The sequence below is a fragment of the Elgaria multicarinata genome, chromosome 4 (genome assembly GCF_023053635.1).
Source record: "Elgaria multicarinata webbii isolate HBS135686 ecotype San Diego chromosome 4, rElgMul1.1.pri, whole genome shotgun sequence".
NCBI classification, from domain to species: Eukaryota; Metazoa; Chordata; class Lepidosauria; order Squamata; family Anguidae; genus Elgaria; species Elgaria multicarinata.
The window spans coordinates 62,851,612-62,868,520 of record NC_086174.1 but is presented as its reverse complement, the minus strand read 5'-3'; the positions used below and the strand labels follow the sequence as shown (position 1 = coordinate 62,868,520).

At 41.0% G+C, this 16,909-nt stretch overlaps 1 protein-coding gene across 1 annotated transcript in view; it reads right to left on the bottom strand.

The window, feature by feature from the left end:
• Positions 1–392: 392 nt before the first annotated feature.
• THBS2 (thrombospondin 2) overlaps positions 393–16,909 on the bottom strand; it is a 51,836-nt gene continuing 35,319 nt past the window's right edge. The window contains exons 17-22 of the mRNA XM_063124426.1: positions 14,217–14,451; positions 8,731–8,958; positions 6,090–6,361; positions 4,769–4,866; positions 2,951–3,090; positions 393–1,575 (exon numbers count right to left, since the gene is read on the bottom strand). Coding sequence (XP_062980496.1) covers positions 1,568–1,575; positions 2,951–3,090; positions 4,769–4,866; positions 6,090–6,361; positions 8,731–8,958; positions 14,217–14,451 — 981 coding nt within the window. The 3' untranslated portion in view covers positions 393–1,567. The remainder of the gene's footprint in view (positions 1,576–2,950; positions 3,091–4,768; positions 4,867–6,089; positions 6,362–8,730; positions 8,959–14,216; positions 14,452–16,909) is intronic.

Here is a 16,909-nt window from a genome sequence, read left to right as displayed (position 1 = left end):
GTTTTTCCGCCCTACGTCTTCCAATAAGCATCCATGTAATGTTTTCAGTGTGAAAGATGTGCCTGAACACACAGTGGACAAACACCAGGTGTTCTTCCATACAGCCACCCATAGTATACCATACGTCATAAAACAAATGGCTGGGTGTATACTTGAGGCAGAGGGGGGCATTGGGAACATGGAACCCATTTTATAAAAGCCACATCCACAAGCTTTTACTGACATACGCAACTATATTTTTTCATTTACTACAGCGCAATCTTATTTAAACTCAAAAGAACAGCTGTAGAACATGTGGCGCTGAACAGTCTAGCTGAGCTTTACATAAGCCTTATACTGAGTCAGACCATTGGTCCATCTAGTTCAGTACTGTATTTCTGATTGGCAGTGGCTCTCCAGATTTTAGATTAGAGTCTTTCCCTGTTCTACCTTGGAGAGAACAAATATTGAACCTGGGATTATTTGCATGCAAAAGATGTGCTCTGCTACACAGCAACAGCACTTCCACTAAGTGGTATTACAACGACTGCTGTGGAGGCATAGACATTTTTATTTTAAAAAAATGCATAAGGTTGAATTATTGACATCGTTCCCACCTACCCAACAATAGAATTACCTGCAATATACAGTATTTGACTCCTGTAAACTCCTGCTCACAAAGACAGATCTATACTGGAACGGACTGGGTGATATTTTTCATATGGTGAATGAACCGTACTGAAATAACCCACATTCATATACGTATGCCTCCACAAAAATAATTTCAAATCCACTTCTGTAGAATAGAAAACAGATACAAAATCTGAAGATTCCTTCTGGGTTGTGACACAGGATGCTAAACTGTGGATGAACTGTAATTCTTCACACTGAAGCCTGCCGATGTGTTAGTATTTGTCGTTACAGGAGGAAGATTGTTTTAAACATCAAACTTATGAATCATCTAAACAGGTGCTAGAGAATCATTAGTATATTGAAGCTCATTGAATCATCTTCTTATCTGGCCCCTGGGTTAATTTTCAATGGCTTCATAATGAGCTAGATATTTAGGAGTAGATCTTTCTTAATTTGGCTGAAATGTATCTCCCAGACTTTGTGTTCCAAGGCCCAGCCCTGATCTGAGAAAGTAATGTGGGCTTAAGAAGCGAACTTACTTCTAACCTCTTCCCCCACCCTTCTCGATGTGTCTCCCCGCACCTCATATCCCACCATATCTATCTATATAAATACATTAAGTAATTACTCTTTTACACTTAATACGTAAATGTCATTTTTAAAAAATCTAAACAAACAAACGTGTGTGCCAAGTTTTCACTCTACACGTCAATCTATTGTTGCTCTGGCGGTGGGTCCGATGGTCACACTTAGGTCCTGTCAGTCCAAGCTCCTAGAAGGCACTAAGGTATAGGATTGGAGGGATCCCTCCTGGCAGCAGAGAGATACAAGGTCAGGGGAACATACAAGAGGGGAAGCTGAAAAGAGAGTGAGGGATTTGGAGTACCAGGATGTACAGAGGTGTCTAGGTTGAACAGCATCTACAGTACTTTGGCAGCTATGTAGCAGCTTTAGCTCAGACATCTGCAACAGAAAGAAGCACTTAGTTAATACAATTGGGACTGCAGCACAGAAAACATGGAAAATTAAAAAGGTTACTTGATTTTTGGCATATTATCCTTTTTTTAAAAAAAGAAGAAGAATATTTTTATCCCAAAGAGACTCAAAGAAGCAAACTTTCATTATACATTAAAAGTGCACAATAAAAAAGTTTAAAACTAACATGTATCAACAAGTCATTATTACATTTGCATTCTGCCTTTCCGTCAAGCAGTTCAGGGTGCTAAAAATGTGATTATCCCATTATCCTAACTGCAATCTTATGATGTAATGTTTAGCTAAGACTTGCCCAAGTCCTACGAAATGTCACGGTTGCATAGATCTTCCAACTCTGACATCTTACTCACACCAGCCCGTTGCCTCTTGCTGGTTGTGATACTCCAGTTTTCTGGATGTTATTAGTACAGATTATATGGCAATTAATGATTTCAGAAATGCTACACCTTAGACCACCTTTATAAAGCCATAGTGACCTGGATCAAGATATGCTTTGTGAAACAGCCTAAAGCAGGGGTTGGCAACTTGTGGTCCTCCAGATGTTTTGGCCTACAACTTCTACCATCCATCACCATTGCTTATGATGGCTTAGGCTGATGGGAGTTGTAGGCCAAAACATCCAGAGGGCCACAAGTTGCCCACCCCTAGCGTGAAGCTATTAGTATTAAGGACAGTTTTTAATGTCCCACAAATCTGGCTAGATAACAATTCACATATGGGGACTAGAGAAAAATGCATGTTGCAATGTGTACAATGCCAGTCTACAAGTATGGTTGACTTTTGGATGGAATTTTTCTCTGTTTATGATGGCACATATGTAAATGCTTAGTTACTTTACTGAAAAAGGTTGTTTGTCTGGGTTTCACATTGGATACACATTGGATACACCATTCCTAAACATGTTCATTCAGAAGTATGCTTCATTGATTTCAATGACATTTACTTCAAGCCAAGTATGTTTAGGATTGAAGCCTGTTTATCAACTTTCATGTATTAAAATATTTGGAACAGCACAAAGCTGCATTTTTAACAGTTAGGAATGAATATGAAATTAGAGATTGCTCTCACGTAGAGGGCTGTTTCAAACATGCATGGTCATCACCCGATGACTGCAAAACCAGAGTTGAAATCATGAATAAGCCATCCCAAATCTAACATCAAGTGATGTGAAATCACTGTGATCTACAGCTACCTCGGATACTGGAAGTAGCATACAACCATCAGGGCTAGTAGCCATTGATAGCCTTCTTCTCTAGGAATTTATCCAACCCCCTTTTAAAGCCATCCAAATTGGTAGTCATCACTACATCTTGTGTTAGGGAATTCCTAAGCATCAACTTACCTCTGCATTCATACTTGAGGTCAGAGAAGTATACCATCTCTTGTGAAAAGACAAAAAGACCTAACCGCCCACCAGCGTAGGTCTTGTCATAGACTGGTCCAGAATCTGCCATGACCTGCTTCCCTTCATACACTAAAACCCTATGAAGGAAGAATATCATCTATTAGATGCATTGCTTATTTACTTTTCTGGCTGTAGGAGAAGTCCTTTTAAGTGGGAAAAAAAATGGTGTCAAATCCCAACACAAGTTTCTAAGGCACATGTCTTCTGACACATGACTTTTCTTAACATGAACCAACCTGACCATCCATCCTCAGCCCTTTATGTTGTTGGTCCATACCATAAGTATGTTTATGGACATCATCAACACAGTAGTTCCAAGTTCTTTTTTAGGCCAGCCAAGACAGATAGGACAGACCTATGTTGAGAATGAGTATCATACATTTGGTCCCAATTAGCCTCATTCCTCTATCACCAATCAGATATTAGCTGAGAGATGTAGATATATAACTTAGCTCCAATTTGCCCCTTTTTATCCCAACTATAAATGTATTTACAGCATGGCTTATTTGGTACCATAGCCATTTGAGGTTTATTTTGTTTTGTTTTTTGTCACTATAAACACATATGGCTGCTCTACCAGTTGCCTATGCTTGATTAGCTAAACTTAAACATCCATCCAATCATTATTCCTCATCAGGGGATCGTCCCATTGCCATATTGATGTAGAATGGATTCTCATGTGAATGAGTGAAGAAGTGTGTGTGGGGGGGTGATTTACTTCCAAGTAAAATATGCATTGGGGATGGGTGTGTGTGAATTAATTGTCTGGGAATCTAGATGGGTAATGATTTAGGGCAAGTAGAAAATTGATTCGGGGTGCTATTTGGGTTGGATATTAATTTGCGGGGGGATCAATTAATGGAAGTCAGAGGGTCTGGTATAGGGTATGTGTGTGACAGAAAGAGAATAAGGATGATGGATGAAAGGGTGGGTGGGTGGGTGAGAGAGAGAGAGAGGATGGGTAAGGTGGTAAAAGTGAAAAAGAAAATGGCATGGTGATGATCACTCCCGAGGGAATGCAGGAAGGATCACTCCATCTGGTATAGGCAGTGGATCTGCACATATCAGTGATCATGGTAGAAAATGTTGGTTTCAAACGTTTTTGTTCCTAGGAATGTCATTGTGCTGTTCCTTTACCTACACCACTCGCACACAATACCATATTCACATGGGAATGCAGATATTGCACTCATCCTATGCTGGGAACACATGTTGTGTGAACAGGATTTTTAACTGGTATTTCATTAAAATAATCTGCATGAATAATTGTGAGTGGTTGCATGTTTACATTGCCATTAAGTCTGACTTCCAGATGGTCTGATTGGAGGTGACACCACAAATCTGAGGAAGTATTTTAAACTGTCCTAATTCTGATTAATTTTTACTTCCAATACAAAAAAGTGGGGGGATCCATTCTTTCAAACTTCTTTTTAGCTTTGTTTTGAATCCCCCCTCCCTCAAGTTCAGATTATTTCAGAAAAACCATTCCTTTCCAACAGTTTGAGGAATTATTCTTTATCTAATAATGGCTTTGTTTATTTGAGCCATACAAAGGAAATTGAACACATCTGATGGGATGGAAAGCCGAGGAAAGGCAAACTATTCAGAATCCTCCCAAATCTTTCAGCAATAAGGAGAAAAGAGGCTGCCATGAATGAAGTGACAACAATGGAATTTTGCTTACAAGCCATTAAATAAAACCTCATTTATGATCAGATGAAAAAGCAATACCATACATCACAAGAAATGTCATACTTTATTAATCCTGTCTTAGGCCTGTGGATCAAATGCCACCTGTAGGCTGTGTAATCTTTCCAACCAACGTTCTTGGGGTCATGCCACAAAGTGCGCACCTACGGTAGAAGTAAGACCAAACTCCAATTAAAAAAGAAACTCATGAATGATTTGCTATAACATCAAGAAGAGATCTATTGCCTATAATTTCTACCCTTTAGATCGGGGTAGATCACTTGAGGTTCTATAGATGATTTTTCCTACAACACCCTGATCCCTAGCCAGCAGAGAGGGATGGTGGGAGTTGTAGGCCAAAACATGTGGAGGGCCACATGTTGCCTACCTTTGCTTTAGATCAAGAAACAAAAACCTGTTCAAATTGAGCTGCTCTTAGTTTCTATGTCCCCATTGTTTGATCAGTTTGATATGAGATATTCACTCTTCTGCTGATATATTTACCAGCCAAATAGTACTATGGTGGGTAGGGCATCAGAGAGAAAGAGAGAGAGAGAGAGAGAGTTGTATATTGTGCAGAATTATAATGGGACACACTGTGTATTTCTGCATCTGCACTCAGGGATCCCTCTCACTAGAGAGGCTGGGCTACTCAGTACAGGACGTACAACTGGCTCCAACAGCAAAATATTCCCAAGCACAATATGATTATTATTTTCTGTAAAGAGAAAATGGCAGCGATTCATTCATTGCAAAGAAGTAGTTGGTATAGTCAGGGACACCACTGGGGTAGAAGGTAAATCTGGTTCTGGTATCCCAGGTTTCTTGGGTGGGGCAAGTTAGGTTTTACACTTGAAAGTATGAGTGTCCATGCTGGATCAGGTGAGAGGTCCATCTATTCCAACATGCTGTTCCCATAGCAGCCTACCAGATGCGTATGGACAGCTCACAAGCAAGACATGAGAGCAATAGCATTTTCCAGATAGTATTCATGACCGATTCGTATTCAGAGGCACACTGTTTCTCATACTGGAGGTAACGCATAGATATCAGGACTGGCAATTATTGACCTGTGCTGGCCAAAAAATATGATACCACACAAAGCTCCTGCCTCAAAAGAGCAGCAGAGTAGCCCTTATAGGGCTACATGGAGCCTGGAAGGGAAGGGATAGTGCAGCCAAGATTTAAGTCTCGCACTCCCATAGCTAAGCCAAACATTTTGGGCACTACACCAAATGAATTCTGGCCATATGTATTGTACATTGGCCCACTTTTGCAAGGTAACAGTCAACCAAAATACAGTATTTGGTATTGGCAGCTCAGGAACATTTTGGGAAAGGGAACAATATTGACAGAATATTGCTAATGGGGCTTATACGTATCTTACCTGTCCGGGTGTATTTCCCGTATGCCAAAGAGCATTTCTCAAATGTTCACCAACACCAGTTGTGGAGTTCACTACTTTAAGTGATACCCCTGAGTACCCATAAGCTCTGGTGGGCTTGTCCTCCCAATAGGTCTGAGTAACTTGCTTCCACATCAGGACATAGAAGCGACTGCTGGACTGATAGCCAAAGACAAACCCAGCATAATCATCATCCCGGTCTGTGTTGACGTAGAATGTACCACTGAAGTCAACAGAACTGAATTCATCATAACCTAGAGCAGAATGGAAAATGTTCAGTATTCACAAGTCTTGCAGCTCATTGAGAATGTTGAGGTTAAAATGCTATTTTCTTGTCCACCACAGAACCTCGAAATACTCTTGTTGCAAATTTCCTATTTTGTATAGTGCCCTAGATTTTCCATTTGGTTTCAGGTATCTGCCATTGCATAATTTAGTTTACTGTGTCCCTTATTTCCCAGTGAATGACGTATAAACAATGAAAAGAAAGCCACTGGACATATAGAATCTTGATATTTGTTATTCCAGAATGCAACAAACAAAATCTATTTCTCCATGAAACTCTCAGTAGGTCAATGAAGCCAGCTTGGAGGTGTGGTAGCATGGTCTGATATCTGATGATCCCATCCCACCTTTATCCTTCTTTTTTGAATATAGCATTTGCAACTTTAAATTGTGATATTAATTTTTGCCAAGCATCTGAAATAAAAGTGGCATATTTATAATGAGAAACAAAATGCAAGGAAGGACACTCATGTTGAAGGCAGCAATTCCACCCATCCAAGCAGCACCTTCAATAATGGGTAGGAATGGTTGGGTACTTGCCAAGGGCCCACACCCCCAGTAGGGGCCCATTTATGACTGCCTCTTGGAGTTGCTCCTCCTCTTCACCACTGCAACCTGCTTGATCACCTGCTTCTTGCTCTTGTCCAGACAACAGTGGTCGTGAGAAGGAGGAGCAGAAGATGCCACTGCCTACTTGCTCACTGGCTCTCTGCCTGTCAAGCGAGGAAGTGGTAGTAGTGATGAGAAAGAGGATGAGGGGCAATAGCTGTGAACAATAGTGGAGAGAAGATAATGGCCCCGTTCAGAAGTCACCTTAAACCATGGCTTTAACCGCAGTGGTTAAGCCAGAAAGCCAGGCTGTGTTCAGAAGATATCTTAAACCACGGCTTTAACAATGGTGAATAAAACAAAAAGCCTTATTCACCTTGGTTAAAGCCATGGTTTTAAGGTGTCTTCTGAATGGGCCCAGACTGACTGAGGGAAGGGGGGCATTGAGGGTGTCTTTCCCAAGGGCCTTCAAAAACCTGGAGTCAGCACTGCAGCCAAGACAAATGCAGAGTCAAATCAAAAATTGAATTTACAAGTAAAAAACACCACCCACTAACCTATGAATACATAGATTAGTATTTAATTACATTCTTAAAAACTTTACCCCAGGGGTTTTCATGAAAGAATATAGATTGCTCTTATGATTGCATACATAGTCAGCCTGATCAATTCTCACTTGTTAAAATGCATTTTATAACCTGAAAGTGAACTAGAGAAATCTAGTAATTTTCTAACTTCTCTGCTGCTTTGATATGGATGAGACAGGATCAAAACAATGTCGATAGCATAAAAGCTTATTTTAACAACAATGACCCAAAGTTAATTCCATCAATATTGTTATTATTTCTAATCATGATAATGGCTCAATTGGGAGAGTAAATTGGTAATGGAGATAGCAGATACTTCCCTCTAACAATATTACACTCACCTGGGAAATAACCATTTACTAAAACTTATGCCCTAGGGTGATTAATCTAATCTTTAAAACAGCCTCCCATACTAAAAGAATTTACTTTTGTAAACCCCCCAGAGAGCTTAGGCTATGGGGCGGTATATAAATGTAATAAATGTAATAAATACATAAATAAAATAAATAAGAACACAGAAAGATAACCCATTCCCCCTAGTCAAATGCCTTTTCAATATCTGGAAGAATCTGGGAGTGAGAGATTTTAAATTTTGTTATGAACAATGACTATTTTGACTCTACCCATGATATAGGCTTAGAATGCAAATACATCACTTCAATAATTGTGAAAAGGTACAGCTATCATTTTTTTAAATTTATTTTTGTAGAATTCTGATGTCACGCCATTTGTACCAGCAAATTGTTGTTATGTAACTTTTTATTGTTGGCAAGTGATACAGGTTTCAATCTGAGAAAATTGAGGAATATTAAGTTTAGAAATAATTTCTTAAACTGATTGTACAAATGGCTGAAATGGCTGAACTTCTTCTGATTAGCTGTGTGTGCACTATAAGTTCCAGACAATGGGCACAATTCAGACAACCATGCACCCAGTATTTAGCTCCATGCACCCAGTGGAGTTTTGAATTTATACAGCTTAATCTACAGCTCTCAATATAACACAAACAACTCAAGGGAGTTTCAAAAGCATTTTATAATATGGCATGGGGTCCTGTTGTTCAAAGAAAGTGAAGTCCAGAGTGCCATTGGATGCATGGAAGTCCTTGTGAACTGTTAAATTTATCCTCTAAACTTATAATTTTGCACATATCATACTCAGGAGGGTTTCTGCTAATGACTTTAGATGGTTCCAATACTCACCTACAGCTATGCCAGGATCTGAGTTAGCAGTTTGTACCAGTTCTTTGCCCTGGTGACGAATAACCCAATTTGGGTCAATCTGAGCTGTTCCTTTAGGATCCAGTGGGACCATCTGGAACTTTCTGAAATCAGTTTCACTAATGGCATCATTTTCAGGACACACATCATGAATATCCGGGACATTGTCATTGTCAAAGTCATCTTTGCAGATGTCACCTCGGCCATCACCTGAAACGCACACACACACACACACATATAAATGCACACAATTTAAAATTGTTTAACACTATGTTCTCAAGTCCCTCTTTCTTGGGTAAGAAACAACATTCTCCAGAAAGAATTATGGAAGCTTACAATGTGCATCAAATATCACTCAGCGTTGACATAAACACTGCAAATTCAATAGTGACACCATGCTCTTTAGAAACTAGAACCAAATTTTGAAGGTGAAGACTGGCAACCATGTTTTCTTCTTGGGTGAGTGGATAAATAATGCTAGAACCACTTTTACCGAGCCTAAAGTGGGCAAAGCTGTCATCAGTATATTAAAGTATAGCCCTAGGTATACGAAGAGGCTGGTCAATTAAAGGGTTCTTCATAATCTCCTTCATAGAATTTTAGAGTGGAAGGGACTTTGGAGGTCATCTAGTCCAGGAGTGGCCAGAAGGTAGATCTCCAGATGTTTTGGACTTCAACTCCCAGATATCCCTGCCAGCATGGCCAATGTTTGGGTATGCTAGGTGTTGAAGTCTAAAACAGTGGACTTCAACTGGTCCAGACCCAAGACCCACCTCGGACTCCCAACCGGCAACATGGGACCCACATTCACAATTTTCTCCATGCTCAACATGGCGGCAACAGCTTTGCTGTAACCCATCTAGACTGATCTTGCAACCTACTTTTGGGTCATAATCCACACAAAGTCTTCCACTAGTGCTTACACAACTTTTTGCACAAGAGTACTAAGGAGTGGATCTGTTCCACTCATGCTTCTTTGGATCCATCCATTATTATTTTTTAGTATGTTCTTCATGGTTTTAATTTTTGTGAACTGCTCAGAGAGCTTTGGCTATTGGGCGGTATAAAAATGTAATAAATAAATAAATAAATAAATAAAAATTTTCAGTTGGTAACTAAATGCAGGTTGTTCATCAATGTTATCATTTTGTCTGGTACATTGTTGCTACCGCTAGATGCTCATTCGTATATCTGAGTTTAGGGCTATGAGGTCCAGACTTCAAACGAGCTCTTGTATCTTTCTGAGTTGCACAGAAGGAAAATTCTACTCTTGCCACTGCTACACTATGATGGGAGACATCACAGATTTGCTTACCTGTGCAACTGTTAAAGGTGCAGATCTATTTAGACTCAGGACTAGGCAAGTGGCAACCCTATCTGAGGTGAACGTAAAGTCAAATTTCTGGGAATTAATATCTATAATATTTTCACAATATCTAATATCTTCTCTCTCTCAAGAACTGGAATATCAATTGCTGAGAAAGAGGGGGGCATTGAATCCTTCAAATCCTATCAAGTTGTGAGTGCAACAAAACATATTAAAAAGGAGCTCTGGAATTTTTAAATTCCATTTTATCTCTGTGTCATCAGATGCCTTCAGCAATGTCCTGTCATCCATACTTAAGTTTGTGGCCAGGTATTTCTGTCACATCTGCATCAAATGAGTGAACAGCATTACTGTAAATCATGTAAAAATAGCTCTTGGGTACTCTCTTTATTCATTGGAAAAAAAATTTACCTTGCACACACAAAATAGTAGTGATAAGCTATAAGGGAAATAAGCATTCTTCTAAACCTTGGAATGTGGCTATAATGAAATCTCCGTTGATTAATGTGGTATTTAAGGCAGAGCTATTCAAGTGAGCTGAGGCTTCAACCACTAAATCTCCGGTTCTAGAGAAGCCCTGCTGCTGGCAATGTGGGAAATAGTTTGAGGGCTACATCTCAAAATGTAATATTTATAGTGGTTTGGTTTAAAGAGTTGTTTAGGATGACGAACAGAAGATATTCGAGTAAATGCCAAAGCACAGATCTGAAATGTCACAAATCTGTCTTCTGAGTTTACGGGCTAACTAACAGTTTGCAAATACCATTCCACAAGTTTACTGCATTTTTAAATGCACACCCACACACATTCTACAACTAATTTTTCAAAGCTTTATTTGCTTTGCTAAAGAAATAGGATAAATCTATGGATTCCTTCTCCCCTTTGGCTTCTGATATTTTACCAGATATCACCGATACATTTCCAAACGTTCAACTTCAATCATGACTGCTAGAAACTCATTTTGAGAGACAGAGGTGAGATTCTCAGTCAATTCTGTACCAAACAGTTATTCTCCTACAATATTGTGAGTTCACATTGATTTCCCTTATCAGAAGGGACCCATATCACATTTTTTCTATTTCTTTTGAACACCCACTCTAAACTTCTGGCACCCTAAACTTTAAGGACAGACTTTACTATTCAACAGCCAAAAGTCTTTTTTTTAAATACAGGCTGACAGAAAGAAAGAGAGAGTCAAACATCTCAAATGCTTTTTGGAGTTCATCTCTGTGAGAAAAGGCTCCACATTCCACTGACTGGCTGGCTGGCAGCCAAGTCGAACTCCAAATTCTGACCAGCTGTATGCTCCTGAACGTGTTTATCTTAACACTTAAGGGGGAAAGTGTGTGTTCCCAGTTTTATTCCCTCTGCCAACATCAAAGAAGCAATTTCTTTGTCCAAATGAGGTTTTCATTATTCAGTGCACATGGTTGCCCAAGTTCCCCATGGAACTGATTGCTGCTGACAAGGCTGCTTTTCCGTCAAGAAATTAAGAAAAGTATCTGTCCCACCAGCCATGCCCACAGGATCTTGGGAGGCCTGAAAGATGGTTGCTCGGGTTGCAGAGCAGAAGTACATAAGAGCCATACTGGATCAGACCAAGGCTCCATCTACTCCAGCATTCTGTTCACACAGAGGACAACCAGCTGTCCATGGAAAGTCACAAGCTGAATATGCTGCAACAGCACTCTCTCGCCCATGTTCCCCAGCAACTTGTGTACATAGGCATACTGGCCTTAGCTAGACCTAAGGTTTATCCTGGGATCGTCCTGGGGTCATCCCTGTTCATGTAAATGACATACAGGGGATCCAGGGATTAGGCAGGGACGATCCCAGGATAAACCTTAGGTCTAGCTAAGGCCACTGTCTCCGATACTGGAGGTAACATACAATCCACCCGGCACACTCAGGTCCTCTGGGAAGAATTTACTCCAGCCAACAAAAACAAGGCTGACAACTATTACCCAGAGGACCTTTTCTTCTGCCGCTCCCAGTTTGTGGAATGGCTTGCCAGGAGAGATTTGTCAACAACAGTCTTTCGGAATTTAAGAAAGCCATAAAGACTGATCTCTTCCGGCAGGCCTACCTAGTTGAATTTTATGATGCCTTTTTAATAATGTGCTGCTTTTAATAACGTTTTAGTTTTAAATGTTTTACTCAATTATATGTATTTTATGGTGTTTGCATTTGCGTTGTACTCCACGTCGATCCAGAGGGAGAGGTGGGTAACAAATAAATAAATATATTATTATTATTATTATCATCATCATCATCATCATCATCATCATCATCAATAGCCTTCTCCTCCATGAATTTGTCTAACCCCCTTTTGGAGCCATCCAAATTGGTGGGTCATCACTACATCTTGTGATATAGTAACAGTTTTATTTCTTGCTAGGATCCTAACAGTCTGAGTCTTGACAACGAAGTAACAAATGACACAGATGACACTGTGGGGTATCTGACACAGAACAGCTGTTCCCAACTGACAAGTAAGGAATCACTTGTGGAATCACATGGGTAGATAGTCGAAAGGGCCAGTTCTGTTGGTGTGTTAAATTGTGAGCCAGGTTCAATCAGCCACAGAGGTTGCTGGGTGACCTTGTGCCAGCGGGATAAAAACAGATTAAAATAAAATGTATTTCCTTGCGCTGGGGTTTAGCTGATTTGGGGACAGACCTGCTAATTTTATGAACACCAGCTTCAAGTGAACTTCAAAGCTATTTAGGTAGGATAAGTACCCTTATGAAGTTTTCAGTAAAAGACTGTCTTTGATGCAAGACAATCTTTGATGCAAGACTGATTGATGTTGAATGTATACCTGCACTATTCTGCTCACTTCAGTATTCTCCTTGAGCTACAATTCTTTGCAGAAATCATTCACCCTAGTTTCCTTCCTTATCTCCATAAAATATACTTCATGGACCTATCTGATAAACAACTTGGAGAGATTACACACACACACACACACACACACATACACACAATCATTGTATTTCAAGACAAAAGGATACTCTAGTCCAGGAGTGGGTAACATATGGCCATCCAGATGATTTGGCCTGAAATTCCCATCAGCCCTAGACAACACAGCCAATGGTGAAGAATGGTGGGAGTTAATAGGCCAAAGTATGTGGAGGTCCACAAGTTTCCCACCCCTGTTCTAAGCATACCAAAGCAATTATGGTCCTACAGCTTGTTCACTGGCAGCCTCGGCTTCTGAATATTGAAATATTCCCAGTGCACTCAGCTCTCAGATGTTGCAGCACTAAGTAGTGTTAAAAGACTTCAGTATATCATTGGAAGGAGAACACAAGTGAACTCTCCCAGGCTAGAAATAGCTTCAAAACTGGATGCAGCACTCACAGCAAGTCAGCAGCGATGTGGGAACACACCTAAATCAGGTTCATCTGCGATATAAGCAGGTCAAACTTTGGTTGGCTTTCGGACACAGAGGCTTAGTTCAGACAACACATTTCTCAATGGTGGTTTTAGAACTCCACAGTGTTTTTACACCACCGTTGAGAAATGTGTTGCCTGGTGGGAAAATTCCACCCTACAGTGGATGTTGTTGTGTTTTTTGAAAACACTCCACACAGAATATCGACACTGTGCAGAGGAGAGTTCCTGCACAACCATTGTGTTGTGTGGAGGGCTCTGTTGAGTTTTCCATTGCATTGAGTTGACTTTTCCCACTGGCTACAGAGTTCCCTGGCAAAACAAGTGATTGCCACTCTAGGACATTGCTGTTTTTTGCAGCAATGGCTGATGGGATACCATCAGGAGGGCTGGAGAAGGAAAGAGGGTGGAGGAAGTATGAGTCAAATGTCGCAATGGATTTTTCTCAACTCCATGGTAGCCCACAGTCACACAACGGTGTAGTTAGAACATGTTGTGTGGGGAGTCCCTCCTAAAAACTCAACTGTTGAGTGGAGTTTTCACACTGAATTGACTAACGTGTTGTCTGAACTGAGCCACAGGCTCAGCTTGGATTTAGAGAACCTTCTTCATATTCTGTGTCAAGTCTTGCTCAAGAAAATCCACTACCAATCATTCCCTTTATGGGCTGAGTATGCAAAACAAGATGGAAGCACCAGCAGTTGTGCATTGTTCTTTGCAGACAGTTGCTGTGAAATACCCTTACCATCAGAATCCTTCTGGTCCGGGTTGAACGTGAGACGGCAATTGTCCCTGTCATCTGGGATGCCATCATTGTCATCGTCGGGATCACAAGCATCCCCTTTCCCATCTTTGTCATGATCAGCCTGATTGGCATTTGAAATGTAGGGACAGTTATCTTTGTTATTCTGGTGACCGTCTTCATCTATGTCTTCATTGTTGTCACACTGGTCACCAACCAGGTCATTATCCACGTCAGTCTAAAGGCAGCAGAGAAGGAAGAAGTGGGTAAATAGATTGGAATTTTTGCAATGGTAAACCAAACAGAAAGAAAGAAAGAAAGAAAGAAAGAAAGAAAGAAAGAAAGAAAGAAAGAAATCACATAACTACAGTGCTAGTAGAAACAGTAAGGCACAGGGGTAGAAGGGAGGGGGAAAGCAAAGTGAGATGCTAGAAAGGGAGTGAAAGAAGAAGGCTAGAGATGGAGAAGGGAGAGAGTTTTTCAGTTTATAATCTGCTTTGACTGTGAAGTACTCCCATGCATCCTGCTTTAACTGTGCTATAAAGCCAAAAGACCCATCCTATTTTGATACCCCCCTTAAGAGTGAATCATTTGTTGTTTTCCGAACGGCCACTGGGGGTACAGGAGGAGGATTTGATAGGTTTAAATTACCAATTAAACAAATACTTACATCTGCATAAGTGTTAAAAGATAAAGACATCAAAATTGGCACAGTAAGGAGAGCTTTAAGCATACTAAATTTGAATCGGATTGGGTCATCTGTTGATTTTTTATGATTTTTTACATTTCTCCCCCTTAGCCCCTTTCCTGGTATGCAAAGGATCTTAGGAGCGCTGCTGCCCGGGTGTGATTTAGCTAACAACAACAACAACAACAGCTAAACGCTGTAGGGGATAATTCGAGGGAAACAGGTATGTGGGATGAAGCTAATAGTGAGGAAAAGGTTTAGGGGAGAGAAATAGTGAGGCTAGAGGCTGGGAGTGGAGTGTGTGTGTGTGTGTGTGTGTGTGTGTGTGTGTGTGTGAGAGAGAGAGAGAGAGAGAGAGAGAGAGAGAGAGAGAGAGAGAGGGAGAGGGAGAGAGGGAGGGGTGGGGAGTTGGAGAGAGAGAGAGATCAAAGGAGAAAGGTCTGTGTGGGTGGAAGAAGCTTGGGTGGAACCAGAAAGTATCTTTCAGTCTTTGCCTGCCCACCAACAAATTATCCACAGCAGGTGCAGGAACAGGAATACATTTTTTTAGGGGACAGAGAGTGAAGAGCTTCATGGCTGTTGCACATTTTCCCCCATTCTAAAAGGTGGAAATGCCTCCCCTAAGGCTTAGTTACTGGCAATCAGAGCTTTGAGCTAGAATCTGCTTGCATTTTTGGTGGCTTTGACCACACCTCCTTTTGCCTTCAACCCCGCCCACCACTGGAATGTAGCCCCACCCCCAAAGAATTTTTCCAAAATGGACTTGAGCCCTTGGGCTGAAAGAGGTCCTGCACTCCTGCATTAAGAGTGTTGTGAGAAGAAAATGTGATGCAGGCATTTTAATGAAACTGGTCCCAGCAGAAGAACACCTTGACCTCAACAGATCTCAATTCTAGTCTCAGGTCTCCATGTCAGATTTTACAGGTGCGAAAATCTGTGCTGCTCTCGTGGGAAACCTCTCCTGCCTAGACAACATTCTTAAGGTATGAGTGGCTGCTACTTCGTTCTTAACTTTTTTACAAACCCCAGGAAGCCGACGGCAATAACTTCACACAATTAGAAATTCCAGACCATTCACCCAAATCAAAGGCGAATATTTCATGTTAGACTTTGAAAACTTGAAATGCTGCTTTTTGATAACCTGGGCATTCAATTCCTTTCAAGCCATCCAGTTTGCCATTAATAGAATCATGCACCCTGTTATTGATCAGAACCATCTTAATTCTATGTAAACTAGGTGGTTTTTCCATCCCAAACAGAATTATGAATAGGTAGAACATAGCACTGCTGTGACACAAGTCTGGAAAGCCCATTGTGGTCTGGGACTTCTGTTTCCAATTATAAAATGCCCATTGGGCCAAATAAAACATACTCTCTCTCTCTCTCTCTCTCTCTCTCTCTCTCTCTCTCTCTCTCAAACAGACACATATAGTTTGTTTCACTCACAGGGACAGAAATACCATGCATTTGCATTGGCACCCAGCTTGGTAAGAACACTGTGGAAAGCAAACTGCATGGGGAAACTGCTGTGAACATTTCACCACTCTGAAGAATCATAGAACAAGTTTTTCTTCTGCTCCTCCCAGGTCAGGCCCTGCCATTAGGCATGGTGAGGCAGTGTATCTTGAGAAGTTTGTCTCAGCAGATTTTGGAGTATTATTAAAGGATAGCAAATGGTAGGGCACAACACAGACACTCTGCTGAACATCAACAGGTATGGACCTGCTCCACCCTTTGCTGCAGGTGTCAAGGGTAGGCAAGATCAGGTGCTTGATATGGGTCCACACCCCAGTCGGGGCCCACTGACCAGATCCCCCTGGACTTGCTCCTCCACTTCACCATTGCAACCTGCTTATTCACCTGCCTCTCAGTCTGGTGGTGGTGAGGAGCAGAAGCAATAGATGCCACTGCCTGCTTTCTCACTGGCTCTCTGCCTGGCAATCAATCAAGCAATAGCAAATGATGAGAAAGAGGAGGAGGAGCAAGAGCAGCTGGTGACAATGGCGGT